At 51.1% G+C, this 24,968-nt stretch overlaps 1 protein-coding gene across 26 annotated transcripts in view; it reads left to right on the top strand.

Moving 5' to 3' along the window:
• Positions 1-24,968, top strand: part of LOC310660790 (uncharacterized protein) — a 225,900-nt gene that overhangs the window by 121,944 nt on the left and 78,988 nt on the right. For 12 of the 26 annotated variants that reach the window (XM_083405894.1, XM_083405902.1, XM_083405895.1 and 9 more), the window contains exons 6-13: positions 3,165-3,278; positions 4,785-4,913; positions 5,467-5,559; positions 6,225-6,326; positions 6,946-7,053; positions 10,734-11,432; positions 13,852-14,010; positions 15,050-19,168. In XM_083405894.1, coding sequence (XP_083262020.1) covers positions 3,165-3,278; positions 4,785-4,913; positions 5,467-5,559; positions 6,225-6,326; positions 6,946-7,053; positions 10,734-11,432; positions 13,852-14,010; positions 15,050-19,168 — 5,523 coding nt within the window. The remainder of the gene's footprint in view (positions 1-3,164; positions 3,279-4,784; positions 4,914-5,466; positions 5,560-6,224; positions 6,327-6,945; positions 7,054-10,733; positions 11,433-13,851; positions 14,011-15,049; positions 19,169-24,968) is intronic. The other 14 variants (XM_083405897.1, XM_083405899.1, XM_083405904.1 and 11 more) reach the window with 9 other exon arrangements.

Genomic DNA, 24,968 nt, shown 5'->3' with positions numbered 1-24,968 from the left:
TTACGCACGAGCAACCCCTAGAACCATTACAGTATGTTACTGTGATTGATAAAGCAGAGGGCTTTTTTTTTGCTCATGTGGCACAACACATAGGCTTCTGTCTTCATCAACTGCTCTGGTAGAAATGAAACGATGCTGTCTTACTTATATTCATCTTCCTTTCTTTTTTTCCTGGCTGCCACCTTGGAAACGGCATCACTTCTTTTTTATCAGAGTAGCTGATGAAAGCAGATGCCTAAATGTTTTGCCACATAAATAATAAAAAAAAACACCTTTTGTTAATCACAGTAACATATACATATGGGAAAGCGTATAAACCCACTTAAATAAACCTAACAACCTCTAAGTGAGTAGGCTTGCTGAAATTTCATAATGTTTTTAGCAAATGCAGAATTTGGACTTGCTGGTTTTTGAAGACACGGTTGGGACTGTTGTCACAGTGGATGTTTTTGGAATAATACTTGAGCTCCTTCCAACCTCCGACGTGTTTACATGTTGAAGGTGCTTATTAAGCACTTCGGGAGCATGGAACACCTAGCAGGATCAGTGAGGCTCTTGGCGTACTTTCAATTCATTTGCCAACGCAGCACCCATGGGAGCTCATGTACTCAGAGGGTCCTCTCTCCTAGCTGAAATCAGGCTTGAAAGAAGAATACTGTTGTAGACAATAGAGCAGGCATTTTGTGTTCATGTCTGTGGGGTGTGTGTTTGGTGCCCAGGACAGTTTCTCTGGTTTGCAAATGGGACACCATTTGGCAAACTCTAGATCAGGGGTAGGCAACCTAAGGCCTGTGGGGCTGGATGCGGCCTATTCGCCTTCTAAATCCAGCCCGCGGACGGTCCAGGAATCAGCATGTTTTTACATGAGTTGAATGTGTGCTTTTATTTAAAATGCATCTCTGGGTTATTTGTGGTGCATAAGAATTCGGCCCCCCCCCCCCAAATATAGTCCAGCCCACCACATGGCCTGATGGACGGTGGACCATCCCATGGCTGAAAAAGGTTTCTGACCCCTGCTCTAGACCACCTAGTCCAAAGGACAGAAGAGTTATCCCAGGCTTCCTCAACCTCAGCCCTCCAGATGTTTTGAGACTACAATTCCCACCATCCCTGACCACTGGTCCCGCTAGCTAGGGATCATGGGAGTTGTAGGCCAAAAACATCTGGAGGGCCAAGGTTGAGGAAGCCTGAGTTATCCCCTTCTAGTGGAGAAGACTCATAGTTCCCTTGCCTCAATAAACACTTTGAAGGGATCCAAGCTTTGGCAAGGCTTGAAGTTAAAACCCTCCCCAGAATTTCTCATGTAGGTAGATAGAGCACCACAGGATGGCCTTTTGAGTTGTGAGTGTAAAATCATAAAACCATAGAGTTGGAAGGGATCCCGAGGGTCATCCATGCAATGCAGAAATATGCAGCTGTCCCGTACGGGGATTGAACCTGCAACCTTGGCATTGTCAGCACCATGCTCTAACCAACTGAGCTATCCATGCCCTAAAACCAATTGATTAAAGAGCTGGCGCTGAAGGAGAGCGGAATGGACAAATTAGCATTGATGTGGCTTCCTTTTGCACATGCAAGCCATGACTGCCCCAGGGACAGGGAGGATAAGACTGGATCATGCTTGAAGCCTCTCGTCCAATATCCCCACCTGCCTTAGTTCTGCAGTATCTCAGTGTTGGTCTGGGAAAACCTACATCTTTGTTTCCAGTGAAACGTGGAAGGCTCTCTTTGCCCTGCCTCTCATAAGAAGGCTTCCGCTTCCTGTAATGCCACCCAGCTGCTAGGTAGAGGCTCGTTTTGGAAAAGCCGCTTTGCCTGCAAAGAGGTCACCGAGGCTCCTCTCTTGCTTGGCTGCCTCTGTCCAGTCAAGGGTGTAATAGGATTCCTGGCGCAAGCTAACAAGATGGATTGTAGGTGGTCGCTGGGTTTGAGAACTGTCTGGAAGTGGCAGGCCGTCAGGATCATCTGACACACATGCAAACCTGTCCCTTCTGCACATAGGCTTTGGGCTTGTTGTGTCCGAGCAGGTACCCATCTATTGAAAGTACATTTTCACTTCCAGTAAGATGCCTCAACAATTTGAGCGGGTACACCTGAGGCATTTTTTTAAATAAAAAAAATATTATACACCTTGCAAGCCCAGGTATTATGTCTTTAACTGCACAGAGATGCATTTTATTTCTTTCCTCATGTCAAGAGACCCTGGTTAGGATTCAAAATGTTCAATAAAACCATGATTTAGGTTGGCTGCCTCTCAATCCTGCCCTGAAGTGGGTGTCTGGGGTGGGTATTGACGAGTCTTGCTTATCAACATCCAAGTAGAGGCAGGGAAACGGGTTTGACTGTGGTTTGCCCTGTGCCAATGTGATAATTGTAGTCCAGCAACATTTCGAGTGCCTCACGTTAGCCATCCCTGGCGCAAAGTTTAGTGACAGTAACATCTTAAAGCTATACCTGGAACAAAGTTAGCTCGGTTGAGGATCCCACAGCAGTGAGCCCAGAATTCAACATCTGCTAAACTTTGCAGAGCACACTTCTGGTTCCCTTGATAGACGTAGAATCATAGAATCATAAAGTTCGAAGGGACCATGAGGGTCATCTAGTCCAACCCTGTGCAATTCAGGAATCTTTTGCCCAATGTGGGGATGGAACCCCTGACCCTGAGATTAAGAGCCTCATGCTCTGTCAACTGAGCTACTTGTCTGGCTGTGGCTCATCATTAAAAAGTGCTGTGCCTCCACACAGTACTGAAGCTCAAGCTCTGTCTCCTTTTTGACGGCTGAGTGGCCAAAATTTCACTATAGCAAGTCCTTCAGACACACATTTTTTCCAAGGGTTGGGTTTTTTTGGGTGGGGTGGGGGGGAGAAGCATATCTTCCTAAGCCCTCCTTCCCCTTGGACCCTGTTCTCAGTAGGTGGCCTGTAAGCCAGATGAGGCTCAGCTAGCCTCAGCTCCTTTGCACCCCGTTGCCATGGCCCCCTGCACCCCTCTCTCACCGATTGCCACGTCTGTTGCACAGCAGGCAGGGCTGGCACTGCAGGTGGCAGGGGCATGGGGCTTGGGGGTGTCCTGGGCTGCTGAGCCAAGATGGAAGCTGTCCTGAACTGTGCCACGGCTCGAGACCCCGGAGAAAGATGCCAACTATCTGCTGATTGTCCCATAGAGCCTTTTAAGATGCACCGCGAAGACGTCCTGTCCGACCTTCTGCTGCTTCCTCAGGAAATGACGAATGTGCCGCCTTTCGGGGAGTATTTTGGAGCTTCGCAAGAAGTCCATGGTACAATTCTCTCCGCCGCGCTTGCCGGTTGCGTAACTCTCTCCCCGCTTCAAGTGCCACTAAGGAATTCTTCTGCATGGCTGACATCTTTCTTTTTCCTCCTCCTCCTCCAGTGTGCTTTGAAACTCGTGTTAATTATGGAGAGCACTGAGGGACATAATCTGCTTTCTCAGTAGACTTCTAATCTGCCAGTGGGTCTTGAAAAATCTCCATGCTTGCAGTCAGGCCGTCGGTCGTGAGGCTGGGCTCCTTCATGGCTCCCTTAGATCTTTTTTTGAAATCATAGACTGCCGTTTTGGTGTTTGGAGGAAAGCTTGGAAGTGTGAAGAAGACCACGTTGATTTGAAACCTTTAATTCCTGGGCAAAGTGTCCCATTATCCAGGGTGGCGGTGAGGGAATTGAATACTACCACTTCACCAACCTTTTGACCTTTTGCTCCTGTTGATCCACCAGTCTCCCAGCCCTCCTTTCTCCCTGTGGCTGGCGGGAACAAAAAAATCCCAATCCTCTGCAGCCAGAATTGAATGGCATTAGAGGTGCAACATTTGGGGCTTCTGTGTAGCCCTCCTGCTTCTCTGGGGAAATGTTTAACCTGTCCTCCTCCCTCACTTTCTGCTTCCTTCCCCTCTGCTTGCTCTGACCCCCAGGAGAATATATCCGAGGCCAAAGGCCAGTCTGCATTGATATTATTGTACAGCCCTGCTGAACATTGGCCTAAGGCTGGTGGGCAGGCCGCCTCTGAAGTCTGCACCACAAGGCTAAGACGAAGCCTAGGCACTCTGCAAGGCACTGTTGGGTGTGATGGGGCCTTTTTGCTACCTCCCCACTTTATTAATCCTCTTTCACCCCCTCTGCTTCTTCCAGTGGCTGCCGTTGCCACACCCACCTGTCTCATGATGCTCTGCTCATTCAGTTTTGCAAGGCTTAGGACTGGGGCGTCAGGTGGTTCCTTGCTGGTTAGCTGCAGGCGACCTCTGCAGGACCAGAGGCTTTGTAAACTGGAGCTGGCAAGCAGTTATCAGACAGCTGCTGTGATTGTGCTGCCACCAAGTCTTTCCATCCCTGGTTTTAGAGAACCCCCGGATGCTGGCTGGGGATGACGGGCTCCAAATCATTTCGGGACCCAAGGTTGGGGAAATCTATTTAAAAGGCACTTCGTAGTTTTCCTTCCTCCTGCTGTCACAAAACATCAGGAAAGTAATAAGCTCAAGCTTAAGACTTGGGAGTGCTGGTAGCAGCAAGAGGAAATGAATGTTTTCTTCCTCATCTGGAAGTGTGTTTTTCTCGGTGCAAAATGCTACCTGGAAAGGAAATCCTGACTCAATTAGCTGCCGGGGCTTCATTTCCTGCAAGGTTTGTCTTGGTTTGTTAGTTGATGGAAACGCATTGCTTGAGAGACCGAATCAGCCTCAGCTTGGTTCAGTCTAAGCGTGAACTCCCACGTAGTGGACGGCAGGGGAAATGTGGTAGCCGGTGGTGCAAAAAACCTGCCTTGTTTTTTACAGCACCTTACGGAATTGCAGGGGCACCTGAGCAGCCCCCTCTGGGACCCCAACACCCTCCTGCAAACATTTTTGACCCCATGGCCTTCCTCGATTCCGGGGCAGAGTCTCTGCTGAACCAGAACGAAGCAGGTGAGCCCATGCTGATCTGTGGACTCTGCCAAGAACACCAGAAGTCCTGGGGGCGAATGGGGTGGGGGTGGGAAGGAGGCAAGCTGAAGCTAGTAAACTAGGGTGTGAGGCGAGTATGCATGGGTCTGCAAGCTGCATTTTAGGAAGAGCAGGAGCAAATCTGCACTCAAGGGCTAATACATGGCTGCCAAAGATGTTGTAGAGATGAGATCCCTGCTTTTCCTCTGTCTGAGAGAAAAGAGGACAAGCAGAATCAAAGCAAGACAGAACCCAGGTCTGCAGTGGGATTTGAGGCTGGCAATTGTGTAGCTGGCCTGTGTGGTTGTTCTAGGTAAGCCCCGGTGCAAATTGGAGCAATCCTGAGTCAGCCACAGCTGCTCAGCCAACACCACCTAGAAGACCTGCTGGTGGTCCTCTAACTCCACCTCTTTCCCGGCGAAACAAAAAAACTGGGGTGGTTTGACTTGGGGGTCTGCAAAGGTAACTTGTCGTGAAGCCACCTTTTGGGTAGGCTTTCACGAAAGCCTGTGTATCTGCTCATTGTTTCCCGTAGCGCCTGCAGGAGAGACGGGACTTCCTGAAGATTTCTGGTTGAGACCTCAGCACTTAGCAGAGGGACAAGGAACACCTTTCTTTGAGCCGCCAGGTAAAAAAGGCAGAAGCATCTCTAGAAAGGAGGTGCGCGTTCTTTTGTGGCTCTTCAGTCAGGCATTGGCACGGACCCACCTGCTGTTTCCAAACAACACCTTGATTCTGAGAGAGGAAGGCGGAGTTTTGGTGGCGCAAAGTGGGGAAAGAGGAGCAAAACATCACGAGATGATTCCCAGAATCCTTTGCTTCCCAGCTTTTGGGGTTCTGCTGTTCCCACAGGTCCTGCCTCCCCACCCCTGTCTTCATGCATCCTGGCTGAAGCTGGAGGCAGAGAGAGATGCATGACCTACCCAATCTGGTGTCCCCCAACTCCCTTCCCCTTCTTGCTCCACAGCTGGAAGCAGGTCAGGTCTTCTTGAAAGGGCGATGAGCAGGAAGGAGAGCTGAACGGAGAGAATCTGGTGAAGAAAGCTTTTACCTGGGGAGGGGGGCGGGTCTGTGGCATCTTTGCTTGCCCCATGCACTTTGAATGACCTTTACCACCCCACCACCCCAGTTCAAGGCTTTCTCTCTCTCAATTACATGCTATATGGATGCTGCCTATTTGCTGTCGTGCCACGCAGAGCACCTGCCCCAAAGCCATTCAGACTGGCTGGTGGCTCCAGCTCAGTTTCTGTGTGAAGAGCTTATTCCCCCACCCCACCCTCTTTTTGTGCCCAGCACCCGGCAAGGTCCTGACGAACTTCCCAGGATGCTCCGACACAGGTCTGGTAGACTTCACAGAGCCCCATCCACCAGAGTCAAAGCAGTCCGCGCCAGCAGGTGAGAAGGAAGAGCTCCGCGGAAAGCTGGCTCGCATTTCAGATCAGGATACTACCTTTGCTTGCAGCAATAGGCTCCAGTGCATCATTCCCGGAGCTGTTTCATGGGGCCCGCTGTGGCAGTGTGGGGTGGATAGGCTGAGTGAGTTGGGGACAGGACTGCCCCACCTCAAAGTGGCATTTCTGGTGTCCTGTTCACCCCAAGCATCCTGCAAACTGAGCAGAGGAAAAACATAGGTTGTGGTTCTTGCCCCCTGGGGCTATGGGGTTTCTTGGGCAAGGGGTGCCAGGCTTTCTTCCCCAACTCAAGACATTTGGGATGATTTATTATTGAGCTTCCCAGTCTGGGGGTGAGGCAAGTTATAAATAAATATAATAATATAATTATTATCATGTAATTTATTTGTACTCCTGACTTCTGCGTAGTGGGGCAACCGGTTAACGATTTGGCTCTGAACTTGCTCCGAACTCACCCTGCCATCCCAAAGGCAGCAAAGATGACCCCCCTTTCTTTCTCGGCCGTTTGCTTTGTTCTGTTTCCAAATGGCGGCGTCGGCAGCAGGAGGAACACACACCTTTAAATCTTCTGCTTAAGTCGTTTCTTTCCTTTTCTTTTCCAGCTTCTCCTGCGGTCGGAGGTCACGGGCCTGCCCCTGCAGTGGAAGAGCTGATGGGGTTTGAACCGTCATTTGACCAGAAATCTCTTCCTCTCAAAGAATCCCTGGCAGGTGAGCTTGCTCTCGAGACTTCGTAGTGTGTGTTTGTTTCTTGGCTTGCTTGCAATGCTTGAAAAGGAGGCGGGTTCTGGGTTTGCACAGGAAACGGTCTTCTGTCAAGTGCCAATTGGTCCCACAAGCAGGAACCCACAAGAAATGGGTCTGGGGTATAGACTTCTCCCCCTGCCCCCTTTGCCCCCAAACCTTCACTCCCTCCTTCTCTGTCTCACACCGTCATCTCCATCAATGGCCCTCCTGACGCCCGCATCCTGTCCTGCTTTGCTCTTCCATGACCTCATTCTCTGCTGGAGCTCCTACAGTTGGAACGGTGGCACCAGATTTCCTGCAAACACAGCAGAGCCCAGCCAGCAGTATTCCAACATGCTAGAGTTCCAGATAAAGCTGCCATTTAGAGTCCTCTCTAGAGCAGGCTTCCCCCAGCATATTTTGATTACCGCCCCGCCGTTACCCCGAGGTCCCAGGGAGGGTCGCAGCAATTGAAAATACGTTGCAAACAGTTCAAACCAAATCACAACCACAAGAATAGGTTGGGTCCTAAAATGTAAATCTAAGTAAGAACATAAGAAGAGCCCTGCTGGTTCACGCAGATCAGCAATAACTCACAAGGTGTCAGTGAAGTTAACTCTTTATCCAAAAATTAGAAGCTCAGGCTTAGTCAGCATAGCAAATCTTTCTCTTGCCCCATTGAGGCAGTTGCGAGGACTGAAGGTTCATAGAATCATAGAATCATAGAGTTGGAAGAGACCACAAGGGCCATCGAGTCCAACCCCCTGCCAAGCAGGAAACACCATCAGAGCACTCCTGACATGATTGTCAAGCCTCTGCTTAAAGACCTCCAAAGAAGGAGACTCCACCACACTCCTTGGCAGCAAATTCCACTGCCGAACAGCTCTTACTGTCAGGAAGTTCTTCCTAATGTTGAGGTGGAATCTTCTTTCTTGTAGTTTGGATCCATTGCTCCGTGTCCGCTTCTCTGGAGCAGCAGAAAACAACCTTTCTCCCTCCTCTAGGTGACATCCTTTTATATATTTGAACATGGCTATCATATCACCCCTTAACCTCCTCTTCTCCAGGCTAAACATGCCCAGCTCCCTTAGCCGTTCCTCATAAGGCATCGTTTCCAGGCCTTTGACCATTTTGGTTGCCCTCCTCTGGACACGTTCCAGGTTGTCAGTGTGCTTCTTGAACTTTGGTTCCTGCCTTCCCACTGCTCCCTAAGTCTTCTCCCCCCCGCTCCCCCCGTCCTTCCCAAGTGATCTGAGACTCCTTCATCTTGTCTGTCTTTGCTTCGCTCTCTTCATGCCTCTTATGGTTCTGGGAGACCAAGGGAGAGGGGAGCTGGTTGCAGCAGGAGAAGGGAGACCCCCTGGCTTCCTCACCAGCCTACCTCATTTCTGCCTTTTAGCTTCCCTGCTCTACAGCTTCCGCTTCTGCCTCTAGAGTCTGGATTTCTCTCTGCCACAGCCTCTCCCTGCTCACTAAACCCTGTTACCTCTTCGGCTTCCAACACCTCCTCCTCCCTCTGCTCCCTCTGACCACTCCTTGTCATGCCCCAGGCTCTGAACCTTCTTCCCTTGGGGGTTCCCCAGCTGGTACCACCTGCTAGTCCTCTGCGTCCAGCCAGTCCATGGCAGCCAATGGCCCATCTAGACCAGTGTCCTGTTCTCACAGCGGCCAACCAGGTGTCCTAATGGGAATCTGAGCAGAAGCAGAATCTGAGCACAAGAGCTCTGTCTCCTGTGGTTTCCAGTAACTGGTATTCAGGAGCAATGCTGCCTCCAGCTGTGGAGGCAGAGCACAGCCGTTGTTGTCATGATCACGTGTGTCAAATGCCAGGGTGAAGAAGTGTGTCTTCAGCATAGGACGAAGATCGTGCCTCTGTGGGTAAGACATTCCCCTCCCTAAGGTCTGCCCCGCTCCGCACACTTCTGAGGGTGCTGGAACCACAAAGAGGAGTCCCCTTCCAGATCTTGACACCCAAGAGGTTCTGTAGGGATGGGAGAGGGCTGTTTCAGGTATTTGGGGCCTAAGTAATTTAGGCCTTTAACTGTAAAAACACAAGAAGAGCCTGCTGGATCAGGCCAGTGGCCCAACAGATACCTGTGGGAAACCAGCAAGCAGGATTCGAGCACAAGAGCAACTCTGTGAGTGTCTGCAGGCGGTTGGAGGATGGATGGCGGCTAACAGATTGAGGTTGAATCCTGACAAGACAGGATCCTGGGGGACAGGGGGCGGGCAGGTGTGGAGGATTCCCTGGTCCTGAATGGGGTGACTGTGCCCCTGAAGGACCAGGTGCGCAGCCTGGGAGTCATTTTGGACTCACAGCTGTCCATAGAGGCACAGGTCAAATCTGTATCCAGGGCAGCTGTTTACCAGCTCCATCTGGTACGTAGGCTGAGACCCTCCCTGCCTGCAGACTGTCTCGCCAGAGTGGTGCATGCTATGGTTATCTCCCGCTTGGACTACTGCAATGCGCTCTACGTGGGGCTACCTCTGAAGGTGACCCGGAAACTACAACTAATCCAGAATGCAGCAGCTAGACTGGTGACTGGGAGCGGCCGCCGAGACCATATAACACCGGTCTTGAAAGACCTACATTGGCTCCCAGTACGTTTCCGAGCACAATTCAAAGTGTTGGTGCTGACCTTTAAAGCCCTAAACGTCCTCGGCCCAGTATACCTGAAGGAGCGTCTCCACCCCCATCCTTCTGCCTGGACACTGAGGTCCAGCTCCGAGGGCCTTTTGGCGGTTCCCTCATTGCGAGAAGGCAAGTTACAGGGAACCAGGCAGAGGGCCTTCTCAGTAGTGGCACCCGCCCTGTGGAACGCCCTCCCATCAGATGTCAAAGCGATAAACAACTACCTGACATTCAGAAGACATCTGAAGGCAGCCCTGTTCAGGGAAGTTTTTAATATGTGACATTTTAGTGTATTTTTCATCTTTGTTGGAAGCCGCCCAGAGTGGCTGGGGAAACCCAGCCAGATGGGCGGGGTACAAATAATAAATAATAATAATAATAATAATTATTATTATTATTATTATTATCTTCATTTTGGACCAGTTAAAGTTTCCGAGTTGTCTTCAAGGGCAGCCCCAGGTATTGCAATGCGCAGTAATCTAGCGCGGAAGTCCCCAGCTCATGGAGCACAATGGCCAAATCAGAATAGTAGAGTTGGAAGGGACCCCAAGGGCCATCTCGTTTTTCTCTTGTGAACCACCCTGGGATTTTTTGATGGAGGGCAGCATATAAATATAGTGAATAAAATAAAAAATCTAGTCCAGCCCCTTGCAATGCAGTCCTTCCTGTCCGAAAGCCGATGAATTGGACAGAGCTAGAAAAAGGCACTCCAACCACTAAGGCCACCTTAGCCGAATGTGACAAATACAGGAGCACCCGCAAGCTACAGACCTGCTCCTTCCAAGGTAGTGTAGCACTGCGCAGGACAGGTTGTCTCCCCACATCCTGGGCGGAAGCTCACGGGCAGGGCAGGAATGGGATGGTCACTGTCCGTCTGTCCCCAGCACCCGCCATCCGGCCACCTGCTTCTTTTGGAGATGTGTTGGTTGAGGACAGACGAGTGGGCTGGTATCACCGATCCTAGAGGGGACTCATTGGCAGTTGGGTGGCGTAGATGAAAAAAGGCACCTCTTCTTTCTTTTGCTATGTATAGGCTCTCCAGAAGCGACGAAGGAGCAGAAAGCGAAGGCTGCAGATGCTACGGCTCCAGGTACTGGCGGTGTTCCTGTGCTGGGGAAACCGGAGGAGAGCTGGCCTTCCCCCACCCAGCACAAGGAGAAGGAAGAGACCAGCCAGTCCCAGAAGGCAGAGGAGCTTGCAAGGAAGACTCCTCCCAGCCAGAAAGTGGACGACAGCCAGCCTTTCTTCAGCCAATGGGGAGAGGAGAAGGAGGCAAGCGCAGCAAGCAAGCCTCCCACCCCGAAAATGGAGGAAACCAAGCCCCCTCTCATTTTGCCCAAGGAGGAAAAGGAGAGGCAGCCCCCAAGCCCGAAAGTCGAAGAGCCAAAGGCTCCTGCTGCCCAACACACAGAGAAGGTCAGCGAGGGCCCGCATGGGCAGGAGGGGGCGAGTAAAGCTGCTCCGGCCCCCAAAGCGGAAGAGCCCAAAGCTTCTCCCAGCCAGCACTTAGAGAAGAAAGCGGACGAGAGCAAGATCTCTCCCAGCCAGCCCGCTGCGAGCAAAGAAGGGCCTAAGACGCCTTCTTCGCCCCTCCAGCCTTGGGAGACCTTCCCTGCTCTGGAGAAGCTTGGGGAAAAGGACAAACAGCCTCCCAGCAAGCCGACCGAGAAGCCGGAGGAAAACAAGCAGCCGCTGTCGGTTCCACCTGTGGCACCTCATCCGGAGCCTGCAGGTAAGGAAAGATGTGGGGAAGCCATGTCACTTCCTATGGGGAAAGCTGCTTTCAGTATGGTGTAGTGGTTAAGAGCGGTGGACTCATAATCTGGGGAACCGGGTTCGCGTCTCCGCTCCTCCACCTGCAGCTGCTGGGTGACCTTGGGCCAGTCACACTTCTCTGAAGTCTCTCAGCCCCACTCACCTCACAGAGTGTTTGTTGTGGGGGAGGAAGGGAAAGGAGAATGTTAGCCGCTTTGAGACTCCTTAAAGGGAGTGAAAGGCGGGATATCAAATCCAAACTCTTCTCTTCTTCTTCTTCTTTCCTTCCTTCTGCCAGCGCCAATGGAAGCCACACCCTCCTTGTATCAGGAGATTGAGCCTGCTTCTCTCATGGTGGGGAGGCAGCAGCAGGGAGGCCCGCCAGCGGTGCCCCCACAAGTACAATAGAGGTGGGGGCTGAGCTGGCGATTGGGGTGTTTGGAAGAAACAGGGTGGATGGATGGACAGCTGCGCATTGGGGATATTGGCAGGCAGAGAAACGGGCAGTACATTGGTACCTCTGGTTACGTACTTAATTCGTTCCGGAGGTCCATTCTTAACCTGAAACTGTTCTTAATGTTTAGAATCATAGAATAGAATCATAGAGTTGGAAGAGACCACAAGGGCCATCGAGTCCAACCCCCTGCCAAGCAGGAAACACCATCAGAGCACTCCTGACAAGTCAAGCCTCTGCTTAAAGACCTCCAAAGAAGGAGACTCCACCACACTCCTTGGCAGCAAATTCCACTGTCAAACAGCTCTTACTGTCAGGAAGTTCTTCCTCATGTTTAGGTGGAATCTTCTTTCTTGTAGTTTGGATCCATTGCTCCGTGTCCGCTTCTCTGGAGCAGCAGAAAACAACCTTTCTCCCTCCTCTATGTGACATCCTTTTATATATTTGAACATGGCTATCCTCTCACCCCTTAACCTCCTCTTCTCCAGGCTAAACATGCCCAGCTCCCTTAGCCCTTCCTCATAAGGCATCATTTCCAGGCCTTTGACCATTTTGGTTGCCCTCCTCTGGACCCGTTCCAGTTTGTCAGTGTCCTTCTTGAACTGTGGTGCCCAGAACTGGACACAGTTCTTAACCTGAAGCACCTAATGGGGCCTCCTGCTGCTGCCGTGCCGCCGTGGCACAATTTCTGTTCTCATCCTGAAGCAAAGTTCTTAACCCGAGGTACTATTTCTGGGTTAGCGGAGTCTGTAACCTGAAGCGTATGTAACCTGAAGTGTATGTAACCCGAGGTACCACTGTACTGTCCTGATGGCTGCATTTGGCCAGGCCAGTGGTCTACATCGCTCAGCCCAGGATCATGGTGAGGCTGGCGTATTTATCTGTCCTCTGCAGTCTTGGGCAGCTGGTTTTGACTTGCTACCTAGAGAATGTGTTTTCGGTCATGGGAGCAAACTGGTGGGGGCGGAGGTGGTGATTCTCATAGAATCATTGAATGGTAGGTTTGGCACCCCCAGGCGTCAACTGCTCCAGCCCCCTTCAAAGCAGGTGTCACAGCTATGGTCACCTAACCTTTGTCTGAAAACCTTCAGTGAAGGAGAGCCCACCACCTTCCGACAAAGTATCTTCCACTGTCAAACGGCTCTTACAGTCGGAAAGTTCTTCCTAAAGTTTAGCCAAAGTCTCTCTCCTTTTGGGTCATTTGAATCCATTGGCTTGGATTTCTGGAGCAGCAGAAATCAAGCTAGCTCCACCTTCCACGTGGCAGCCCTTTAGATAGTTGGAGATGGCTACCCTGTCTTGACTACTCATTTGTTTCTTATTTATTTATTTTATATTCTTTATTGAGAAATAAAAGGTACAAAATTACAAGTGCACAGATTAAGATAAGATACACAAAAGAAGAGGAAACAAGAAAGTGTACCCATGTACAGTGGTGCCTTGCAAGACGAAATTAATTCGTTCTGCGAGTTTTTTCGTCTTGTGAATTTTTTCGTCTTGCGAAGCACCACTGTGCATTGACGGTTTCCCATAGGAATGCATTGGCGGTTTTTTTTTAAAAAGCGCAAGACGTTTTCGTCTTGCGAAGCAAGCCCATAGGGAAATCCGTCTTGCGAAGCAACTCAAAAAACAAAAAACTCTTTCGTCTTGCGAGTTTTTCGTCTTGAGAGGCATTCGTCTTGCGAGGTACCACTGTAGTAAGCAAAACAGCAACAACTGTAATATGTACCATTACAAAAAGGGGGGGGGAATAGTTGTTTTCCTTAACCAAGCAAACTGATACAATATTTATAAAATAATGAATTCCAGATATCGTTCAATTTGTCCATGGCAAGTCTGTTTGTACACAACTATCCTAGCACCTGCCAGTCTTGTCTTCTTGCTTTTTTCTTTTCTTTTTTTTTACGAAAAGCACTGATGCCTTTTATGCTTTTATTTCTAGCAGAGTCAAAAGAACCGGTACCCCCGGGAGAGTCCAAAGCAGATGCTAAGGAGCCCTTGGCTGCTGTGGTGGAAGTGGCCAAGCCAAAAGAAGCACCTGAAGCTCGCCCTGACCATCCCGTGGAGCTGCCTCAGGGAAAAGCCGCCCTGGAACCTGCAGGTAGGCAGTGGCAGCGGCAACAGAGGAGCAGCTGAGCTCCATCTCCAGTTCTTGTTTTCCGTCTCCACCATACTCTTATCTTTCCCTCTGTGTTGCAAATTGCCTATCCCTTTGCAGCCAAAGAGGCAAATCTCTTCCTTCTCCTGTGTGGTTAGGAAACGGCCTCAGCTTTATTTCTTGTTTCTTATTTCTACTTGCTCCCCAGTCCCAAAACTGGGAATCTCCGCCTCCCCTTCCACCCCCATACTGGGAGCTAGGCAACTCTCCCCCATTGCTGAATCTTCTATGCAACATTGTCCCCTTCTGGTTATCATATAGGTCTCATTTCTGATCTGAAACTTAGGAGAACCATTTTGGTCACGGACCTCATAACAATGCTGGTCTGTTGCTTTTTGGGGTGTGGGGTTTTTTTTTTTGGCCTGTCCTAAATCTTTTCCCTTAAAGTGTGCACTCCCACTGCCCAACTGGGGGTGATTTGGGGTCCCAGCAGTGCAAAGCCGGCTTTGCAGTCTCCGCTGTGAGCAAGAAAAACGCCCTGTGTTCTCCAACCGCAGCAAATGATTCCCCTTTCTCATCACGGAGCTTTTCCTGCCTTCTCCATCTAGCCATGTGCTCCCATGCTCTGCCATGCCCCAGCTTGTCAACAGAGCTTGCTTCCTGCCGGGAGAGTTCCCTGTTTCCGGAGCTCTTGCCTGCGTGCACCTGGCCTCCCCCTGCACCCCAGAAAAAGAGGGAATTCAGGCCCCGAAATCCATCCTAGAAAGGCCTTATGGGATCTCTAAGCACAAAAGCAATTCTCACATTGCCCTGTAACATAGAAGCGATGACTCTTCCAGAGACCTTGTCCACGTTATGACGGAGAGAAATGCAAAAAGTAGGGGAGATTGGTACCCCACCCCCCCTTATCTTGCTTCCAAAACTGCACTTTACTAAAGTGGGAGTTAATACTAGCATTGACTGTAGGCACTGGGAGCCTGGCTGAAAGCCGCTTTTGGTGAGTAATCCCCTCCGGTACTCCAGCAACCTTCCTGTATTCCAGGTGCGCTTCCTGCCCAAGGAAGACACGCTAACAAACCCGGCGACCACCACCGCAGGGTTGGCAGAGCGAAACCTGCCTGGCTGCCTGCGGCCGATGCCCCGGAGGAGCTTCTTGTAGGTCTCCCAGCTGCACCCAGGAGCCACAACCAAGGAGGCGACCCCTTTTCGGTGACAGAGTGCAGTGGCTTTGTCGCCGGGACGTCCCCCCGGAGCAGAGCTCCTCACAGGAAGGCAGCCGGCCAGGCGCTTGAGTTTGCAGAGGGCATGAGGGAGAGCTGGGACCTGGAAGCTTCCGCGGCGCTGAAGAAGAAGAAGAAAAAGCAGAAGCAGAAGAGGGTTCAGCAGCCAAGGGGGACAGAGATGTGGGAAGACAGCTCCGAAAGGCCGCAAGCTCCCCTGTGTGCTCCTGAACCCCAGAAGCCCGAGGTCCCCTTTACTGAGCCCCGGAAGAGCGCTAAAGAGGTCTCAAAAGCCCCTGTGGACGTCACCGGGAAGGATCCTTCGGTGCTTGAGAGAGAGGGCCAAATTATGGACAGCCTTGGCCCGGTTTCTGTAAAAGGAGATTATCCGGCTGCTAATGTTGCATTGGATGCAAAATTTGGCCAAGTGGAAGAGATGAGGGATGGCAGCTTGAAATTGCCATCTAAAAGCAGGGAGCCTCCTGAGGAGCAGCTGAAGCGCCAGGTCCAGAAGAATCAGCCAGGAAGCCCCACCTGGCCACAGGCCAGTCCTGTAGAAATGGCACCCTTTGGGAAAAGCAGGACATTGGAGGAAGGCTCAACTCACAAGGACTCGGTCCACATCGTGCCCGCTTTGGAGGCCAAACCTGCGGCGAGCAAGGAAGTTGAAGTCCTGCTTACGAAACCAGCAGCTGCAGGTGAGAAGGTCGCCCCACCAGAGGGCCTGGTTCCTTTGCAGGAGGTGCTGGTGGAGGAGCCGAAGAAGCAAGAGAAGGGCAGGCAGGGCAGAAGTCCTGGCGAGGGAGCTGCCAAATCTCCCGCTGAAGCAAAGGCCGTGGAGCCAGCCGCGGAAATGAGTTCTCCCGATAAGAGCAAGGAGAAATCCCCTGTTGCGCCAGAGCCGAGCCCCACCAGGGAGCGTTCACCAGGCGACGCACAGGGGAGCAGCCCCGCAAAAAGTGCCGCTCTTGATTTTGGTTCGGCAGAAACCCCCTTTTTCTTGGAAAGCAAGTCTGACCTGGGCAAGCCCTTTGCTCCCACCAAAACACCTGGCAGTGCTCAACTACCTTCTAATGAGATGGCCAAGGGAGCCAGCTCCAGCACACCAGAACAGCCAACTGGGGCACAGGCTAAGAAGAGGGGCAGCGATGGCAGAAGCAAGCGGGTTAAGAATCCTCCGGCACCGCTGCTCTCCCTCTTGGAGGACCGGGCCGATGTGGGCAAAGCTCCGGGGGCGGAGGAAGCTGCGACGCCTCCTGAAAGAAGCATGGCAGCCAGTAGCCCCGAGGTAGCTGGCTTCTCCAGCTCAGCGGACAGCAAAGCAGCTCTTGCCTCTTCTGCAGTGTTGCAAGAGAAACCAAAGAGGAGCAGTGAGGGGAAGAGCAGGAAAGCCATGAAGAGAGGCTCGCTGGGGGCATCGTTTCCTCCAGCGGTGGAGAGCGGCACTGGCCCCTTGCCTGCTGAAGCGAGCAGAGCTGACCAGAGTAAAGAAAAGAACGATTCCAGCAAAGCAGCCGACTTCTTAGCTGCAAGCCAACTGACGGAAGCTTCTGCTGCAGATACGGCCGAGTGCCAAGTTCCTGCTGCAACCTCCTTGAAGGAGAAGGTGCAAGGGGCTCCAACCGGCAGAAGCGAATGGGCCGACTTCCCTTCCTCGGCATACCCTTTCATCTTGGAGGCACCAGCCAAGGCAGGCCCTCCTGAAGCCAAGGGAGCCACCGTGCCTGGTGAGAGCAAAGGGCCCAGCTTCGCCCTTTTGGAGAGCCCCGCTTCAGCCCTGCCGGGGAGCAAGCCCAAAAAGAGGACCAGCGATGGGAGGAGCAAAAAGTCCGGGAAGACTCCGCCAGAGCAGCCGTTTCTGCCGGAGGCGGCCTCTGACCTGAGCAAGGCTTCTGAGAAGGCTGATGGTACCACCAAAGAATCAGGTGCTGCTGGCAGGAGTGGCGCCCCTCTGCTTGAACAGCCGGAAGTGCAGGTTCCTGCTGCAAAACCGGTGGGGAAATCTGAAAGAAAGAAGGAGGAGGAGAGTTTGGACACAGCCCCGAAGAAGTGTGGCGTTGAGCAGCCGGTCGCTTCTGATCCAAAAACCAGCACTGCAAAGGAGGAACTCTTCGCTAAAGACACAGAGAAAGGTCAGGAAGCCAGTCTAGATCCTAGAGACAGGACAGAATTGCCGAAATCCCCCCATCCCTTTATGGAGCTGGTGGCAGAAGAACCGAGGAAAAGGGATGCAGGAGGGCAGAGCCACCAGGTTTGTGTCCAAGCCATGGAAGCAAAGTCTGTACCTGCCAGGCTAGCTGCTGAACATGAGGAGGTGGCTAAAACGGAGGAGGCTCCATCCCTGAGTAAAGTCCAAGAGAAAGATCGTCCCTTGAAGGAGGCAAGAGATGCAGGGCAAGGTTCTGAGGTGGGCAGAACATCCAGAGGATCAGAGGAGGCCAAGAATCGAGAAGACAAGCTGAGTTTGGAATGTCCCTTTCTTTGGGGGGAAGCCAAAGGAGAGACAGCAGCCACACTTTTGGGGGACCAAAGAGAAGATGAACAGAAAGAGCCCCTTTCTCCACGAAGCAGCAAGGAGGGAAGCGGCGGCGGGTCTGCTCTTGCCAGTAAGCCAGACCCTGCTGCGAAAGCTGCAAAGAGGGGCAACGACAGGAAAAGCAAGAAGGCAGCGAGTGGCCCTGACCAACCCGCCTCGCAAGCAAAGGTGGATGCCACAAACCAAGGGCAGCATCCCAAATTGGCTGGCTTCCTCCAAGGCATGGAGGAAATGGAGTTTGTAGACGAGAACAGGAACATCAAAAGCCTTCCTCCGGGGCATCAGGTACACTGGGAAGAGAACAAGATGAGCTTGTTTGGCCCCTTTGCTCCCCCCAGTGCTGGTGGTCTTGACGAAGCCCCTTCTTCCAAAAGCCCAGGGCTGGGGTGCCCCTTTCTAGAAGACCCAGGCAAGTTCATGAGTGAGCTGAGCAAGGAGCAGCCTTTTCTTTCCGAAATGCTGAAGGATGCCAGTAAAAGCGACCGGGAGGATCAGCGTGAGCCGAAGGAAAACGTGGCCAAGTTGGGAGGCCACGAGGCCGCGATAGAGGCTTCCCTTTTGCTGAAAGCGGGCGACGAAACGAGGGAGAAAAGGAAGAAAAGCAAGAGACCCCATGCCAAGCAGGAGCTAGCAGCAGGAAAGGACAAGGTGTTCAGCTCCGTCCAGGATGAAGATGGAAGGGAAAGCTTGGTGGAGAAAACACAAGGCTCTGGACCTGGCCCCACGGAACTGCCAGCGGAAGAGGTGCCCAAGGAGACTGCCCTGCTGGTTGCTGGGACAGAAGGAAATGGATCTGTCGGAAAAGAAACCAGTATCCCTTCTGGGGAATTGCCACCCCTTTGGGACAACAAGAAAGAAGCAGCAGCACTTCAAGCACTGACAACCGCACTTGTTGGTGGCAGCTCAGAGCCAGTTGAAAAAGGCAAAGGAGCTGAACCAAAGACCTCTGAACGTCCGGATAGCTTAGGAAGTAAGGCAGGGGCAGATAAGGTCCGAGAGGATGTCCACAGGGAGGAAGCTGCTTCTGCTCCTAAACCAATAGACCCATTCAAACCTCTGGATGACGTGAAGGAGCCAGAGATCAGCGTCCCTGCGCAGGCGGCCAGCAAAGAGGCACATCTGCCAAGCCAGGCAGCCCAACCAAAGGGCGCGCAGAGTTCTGGCTCCGAAGCCGGCGAGCTGGTCCCACAGGCGGTGGCTGGCGGTGGCGACCAAGGAGCGAGAGCGACGAAGAAAGAGGAGAGGAGAGCCCGAGGCGCCGAGCAAATGAAAGGCTACATGAGACCTACAAAGTCGAGGGGGCTTCCTCTCCCCCCGCCGCCATCGAGAGTCGCGGCTGTGCAAGAGCAAGGGAGGAGAAGGCCGGTGAAAGCGGACAGCCCAAATCTACAAAGGCAAGAGAAAGGTGTGTCTTTGCAACTCGTCGGCAGCTAATGCATATACTACAGCTTGTGTGTGAGAACCTGCTCCGTGGCATGAGCACCTAACTCTTAATCCTGCGTCCGATGCACCTGGCATGACTTGTGTCTTGGCTGTTCCCGTTAAGAGCCTGTTTTTGACTCTGCTTGCCTGTTTTCACCAGGGTGCTAATGGCCAAGTTTTCGAAGAACTGACAAATGTATAAACCGAGCTCCCAAAGCTTATCTTTATGTGCTTGTTCTTGCTTAAGTATTTTTGTACTCCTCCCCACTAATGGTTGAAAAAGCGTTGCGTCGTCTAGCAAAATAGCTTCTTGACACCACGTTGCTTGGAGGTTTCCCCTTACCTGAGCTTCAGATCTTGGTGCATTCATTTCTCAAGTCTCAAAATGCTTGCAGGTTGAAGCCTGACAGGCTATTAGTAATGATTCCCCACCCCCTTTTGAAAACGAGTCCATTTAATAACTTGGTGCTGGTCATGAATGTCCCCCTTGCTGGCATGGAGATGGTCATATGATGGTTGGCTCACGTGGTCAGCCCATGACAAGCGTCATTTCTCAACTGTGTGCAACGCAGCTGTGGGAAGCTGTTTCCAAGGCCCCTGAATGTTGGGGGGGGGGGGGCATGAGTAATTCATGAACGTGCAGAGTGCCCCTCAGAAAAGAAAGCAGTACATCTTGAGTTGAGGAAATGGTCTGGTCTTGCAATGGAAATGAAACCGCCTGCATATATTTAAATGTCCAGTCTGCCTCTCACACACCCATTATTGCTTATGGGCAAGCAGAGGGGCGCATGGTTCCTGTTCCTCAGGCGTGAACAAACGGGATAAAAGGCAAAAAAAAAAAAAAAAGTAACGAAATAGTAAGTTGTATCAGTTCAGTCAAGGAGATTTAAAGCAATGGTTTAAATCAGCAAGCAGTTAGGATTTAAATCAAGTTTCTCATGATAGTACTTTCCTAAATTCTGGTGCAGCTCCCAAGTGCTAACCCATCTTTATTTTCCATTCAGTAGTGGGATGCTTTGTGTATATATATGTATTTAACAATCATTTTACAACATGTTTCTGAATGCACTGCTCGATGGATCACTTTTATGCATTATGCAGCTTGCTTTAATATTATACAAGCTATGATTTTGAAGGCAAGCTTAGTGGGGTTTTTAAGTTTCAGTTTTAGTTATTTTAAACCACCCATTTTGATCCGTCTTGAAAAGGGCATGTTCAGCCAGCACTTGCATTTAACCCTGCAACCTGGAGTTCCTCAACTGGGTTTGAACCTCTGACTTCCTCTGTGGAAAGTGTGTACTCCGTCTCTGAGCAACAGCCCCTCCCCATCTTTTCATGTCTACATGGCTTTACTGCAAACTGTTTGTTGTTAGATTATCGGATAGCGTCAGATCTCCATCAGAAGCATAGATTTCCCCAATGCTGAATGAACATGAGAACGAACGCCTTTCCCTAACAAACACCAGTCTTCTGTTGTCACTAAGCAAGAAGTGTTGATGCTATTTGACGGAATATCATAACATCTGCGTGCATGGAAAAGCTTTTTTTTTTAAGATTGAGCCATGCTGGCCTTAATGTTTTGCTGTGGTTTCTGAGAGGTTTTGTATATTTAATGACGGTTGCATAACGCATAAAGTACTTCTATTTTGGTGGAAGTGCTGTTCCCTGCATGAATTTATGCCTCTAGAGTGGGGGGGGGGTGTTTCTTGCATGGGGGTAGAAAATGGAGGGTGTTTATAGAGGTAGTGCCTTCTTTCAAAAAAGGAAAATAGAATTGCTGGAAGCCTTTTCCTTTGTGTGCGTGTGTGTTTTCCTTGCAAAAAGGCAAACCTTGGGAGCCGTTGACAAACAGAAAGGTTGGCCCTAAACGAATGAACGTCCGCAGGTAATTGGCCTGCAAGCTGCACAGCATGCCTTAAGACTCCCACCTGCTTTGCAGGATCCCCTCTGTGTGAGTCAACTGCCTACGTGGGCCCTGTTCACTTTTGCAGAGCTCGGAAGGATTGAAGCTTGCCTTAATGGCAGGAGGAGCTGTCCTTCTCCTCTCTTCCCCCGAGGCATGTACCCCAGATTGAAAGCAGGCTGGCTGGTGGAGAGGATGACATTGCAGTTAGAATGTCAGCACTGTCAGCGTGGGATTGACAAGAGGACTTGAGGGGTGCTAGCAGTCTTCTGGCAAGGCCGCAAGGCCCCACGCCCCCAGTGTTGACTGCAAAAGGAGGGTGGAAGGTGTTTAGGAACTGGACAGCTCCCTAGAGTGAGTTTTGTCAGCCCTAATTGCCAGTCGCCAGTTCCAAAGGAACACGTAATCCTGTCTTCATGGTGTCGTGAGCGTGTGAGAAGGACTGAGGCGCAGCTTTGGTTCCTGCTGCAGAAGTTCGTTGCTCTAGCAAGTTTCCAGCCCATTATTCTGCCTCTGACAACGGCAGATCCATGAATCTATTGCGAATTGGACGTTAGGCGGGGATGAGGGACGAGCACCCAGCCACTAGCCAAGAACAACCCTATTGTGAGTTGAGGACCCGCCACCCGCATAGGAGTATAATAAGACACAAAGACACGTTATTTTAGGTTAATGGACAAAATTAGGCTACAACTTTTATTGGTTACAGCATGTGAGTAGTATTGGCTTAGGCACTGGATGAAACAGCAATACCAGACTCCACCCTGCACAGCCGGGAGTTAGGGTTAACAACCAATGGGAGGAGCTTGTTGATGCAAATACAACTGGAAGCTCCCCCATGATGTCACCGGGGGTCATGCCATGGCCCTAGCCTCCAGCAGGGCATTGGACAGGATCCACAACCGCTGGATTCCTTTAATGGAATACCCAAAAGAGGAGGGGTAGATGATGGCGCTTGCCCAATCCGCCAACAGAGCACACATATTCCATTGCCCTAACCACCAATACCAGAAAGTTGTGACAAATTGCTACGAGGTAGGCAAAAAAACCAAAAGGCTGGTGACAATTTGTCAAATGGATAAAAAAGTCCTATCAGGCCCCTTGGGCAACCAAGGCAACCAACTGAAGTCCATAGCAAGGTCAATACGCAAAAAGAAGCTGACCTAAGAGGGAGAGATCCGAAGAAATCAGGAACAGAGCTGAGCTCTGCCGCGGCTGTTTAAATGTGGCTAGCCCCGCCCACCAGCCGGCCCTATTGGTTGGCTGGAAGGCTTGGCCGCGGCAGCAGAAGCAATCGGGAGCAAGGAGCCGAGTATGCCTCCCTGCCCCCCAGCGGGAAGCTGCTCCCGCTCCCAACCCCTCCCCTCTGGGAGGAGGAGAGGCCTTCTCATTGTCAGTGAAGGCCTGGAGCCCTTGCAAACCACGAGGCTTGTCACCTTGACTTCCTCTAAGATAGGAGCAACAGAAGCAGCCTGTCGTGGACTGGCTGAAGGCAGAGGAGGCACTAGGGAACCGCCAAGGGAAGAAAGCTCAGAGCCCGGGGGTTGGTGACGGGACTACAATGGGTGGTCAGAGGGAGAAGACTGGGAAGAGGGGGTATTGGAAGCTGAAGAGGCAACAGGGCTTTGTGAGCAGGAAGAGGCTGGGACAGAGAGCGGTCCAGAGCTGCTTTGGGTTCATTGGAATTATAAAGTCTGTCCTGATCTCTTCCTCTTCCAAGAGCTCCCTCCAGCTATGGAGCGTGTATCTCTATAACCTTGGCTTTTGTTAGGGCACGTGGGGAGCATCTTGCAGTATTGCTAAAGCTAAGCCAAACGTAGACCTGGCTAGTTTATTTGGGGTGGGTGGAAAACCACTTGTAAAGAGTAGGATGGAAATGTTGTTGTTTAGTTGTGTCCGACTCTTTGTGACCCCATGGACCAGAGCACTCCAGGCCCTCCTGTCTTCCACTGCCTCCCGCAGTTTGGTCAAACTCATGCTGGTAGCTTCGAGAACACTGTCCCACCATCTCGTCCTCTGTCGTCCCCTTCTCCTTGCGCCCTCCATCTTTCCCAACATCAGGGTTCTTTCCAGAGAGTCTTCTCTTCTGAGGTGGCCAAAGTCTTGGAGCCTCAGCTTCAGGGTCTGTCCTTCCAGTGAGCACTCAGGGCTGATTTCCTTCAGAATGGAGAGGTTTGATCTTCTTGCAGTCCATGGAATGGAAATACATGTTTGAAATCCTTTGTTCAGGTGGACTCGAGCGGCGCTTGTGGACTAGTCTCTCCCCACCCCGAAAGGAATTAAAAACCATGTAAATAAGTGCAACATTTGGGTTTCTCCTATTCACAGAATACAGCTTTGTTTTATTTTTGACAGCAGATGTTGGTTGTCTTGGCACACGGCTCTTGACTAAAAATACTTTGCAAGGATTGTCTCTCAGTCAAAATGTATCACGGCGAAAAGTTGGAAGGCTGTTTGCTTTCAAATTATTCTGTGTTACTGCTCATTTGAGATGTGGAGGCCCATTCCTCCTCAAAGATGGAGAGGCCTGTGAGTTTGCATACAGATAATCCCCTTGGTGCCTCTTCCCCCATGCAGAACTGCCTCCAGCTGTGTGCTGTTATAGCTCTGGTGGCAGAGACTAGAAAACTCTGCAAGGTGGGGCAGCTCCTTGTCTTTCCACGGCTCATTTCCTCTTCTGTCCATCACTGCTGTTGCTAAGGCACAGCTTTCTTGCATGTAGCGAGAGTGCTTATTTTGGTACCACGAGCAGGTTAGAATTATGTACCCGTCACCCGAAAATACCGAGCCCATTGTTTCGGTTTGGGGCTTGCAGGCTGGTTTCAAGCGCTGGTTGCCAACCCTGTGAGGGGCGCCTTAGGTGGAAAGACAGTGCATTTTCACAGCCACCCATCCGCTTTTCAGTGGATTGGGACCTCAGAGCTTGTTGCGTAGCGTGAGGTGGTAGAATTGTATGTAATTATTATTTACAGTGGTGCCTCGCAAGACGAAAAGAATCCGTTCCGCGAGTCTCTTCGTCTTGCGGTTTTTTTCGTCTTGTGAAGCAAGCCCATTAGCGGATTAGCGCTATTAGCGGTTTAGCGGCTATTAGCGGCTATTAGCGGCTTAAGGGATTAGCGGATTAGCTGCTAAAAGGCTATTAGCGGCTTAGATCAGCTGTTCAGCGGCTTAGCGAACAGCTGTTAAGCGGCTTAGCGAACAGCTGTTAAGCGGCTTAGCGAACAGCTGTTAAGCGGCTTAGCGAACAGCTGTTAAGCGGCTTAGGGGCTTGGGGACGGGGGGGGGGACACCAGGAATCGCAAGACATTTTTGTCTTGCGAAGCAAGCCCATAGCAAATTCGTTTTGCAAAGCACCTCCAAAACGGAAAACCCTTTCATCTAGCGGGTTTTCCGTCTTGCGAGGCATTCGTCTTCCGGGGCACCACTGTATTAAATTTATATACTGCCTTTCATCCGGAGATCTCAGGGCGGTTCACAAGATAAAAATACAGAATAGAAGTACAAAATAAGTAGTTAAAACAAAACAATAACACAAATGCATTTAAAAGGTTATATTGTTCAATCAGCCAAAGGCTTTGGAGAAGAGAGATGTTTTCTCCTGGTGCCTAAAGCTATGTAGTGAAGGCACCAGGCAAGCCTCCATTGGGAGAGCATTTGACAGACAGGGAGCCACTGCAGAAAAGGGCTCGTTCCCTTGTTGCCACCCTGTGGACCTCTCATAGAGGAGGCACATGGAGAAGAGTCACATGACGACTGCATGGTCCAGGTCGGATAGTCAAACACTGCCCAGCACACACAGGTGTTCCCTGCATAAAATAAATGAACACACAAACGACAAGTTTTGGCATAGTCTTCCCTGCTGGTTTAATTTGAGTTGGGC

The sequence above is a fragment of the Podarcis tiliguerta genome (genome assembly GCF_965153285.1).
Source record: "Podarcis tiliguerta genome assembly, chromosome: 12".
NCBI lineage: Eukaryota > Metazoa > Chordata > Lepidosauria > Squamata > Lacertidae > Podarcis > Podarcis tiliguerta.
This window is presented reverse-complemented; position numbering and strand designations above follow the sequence as displayed.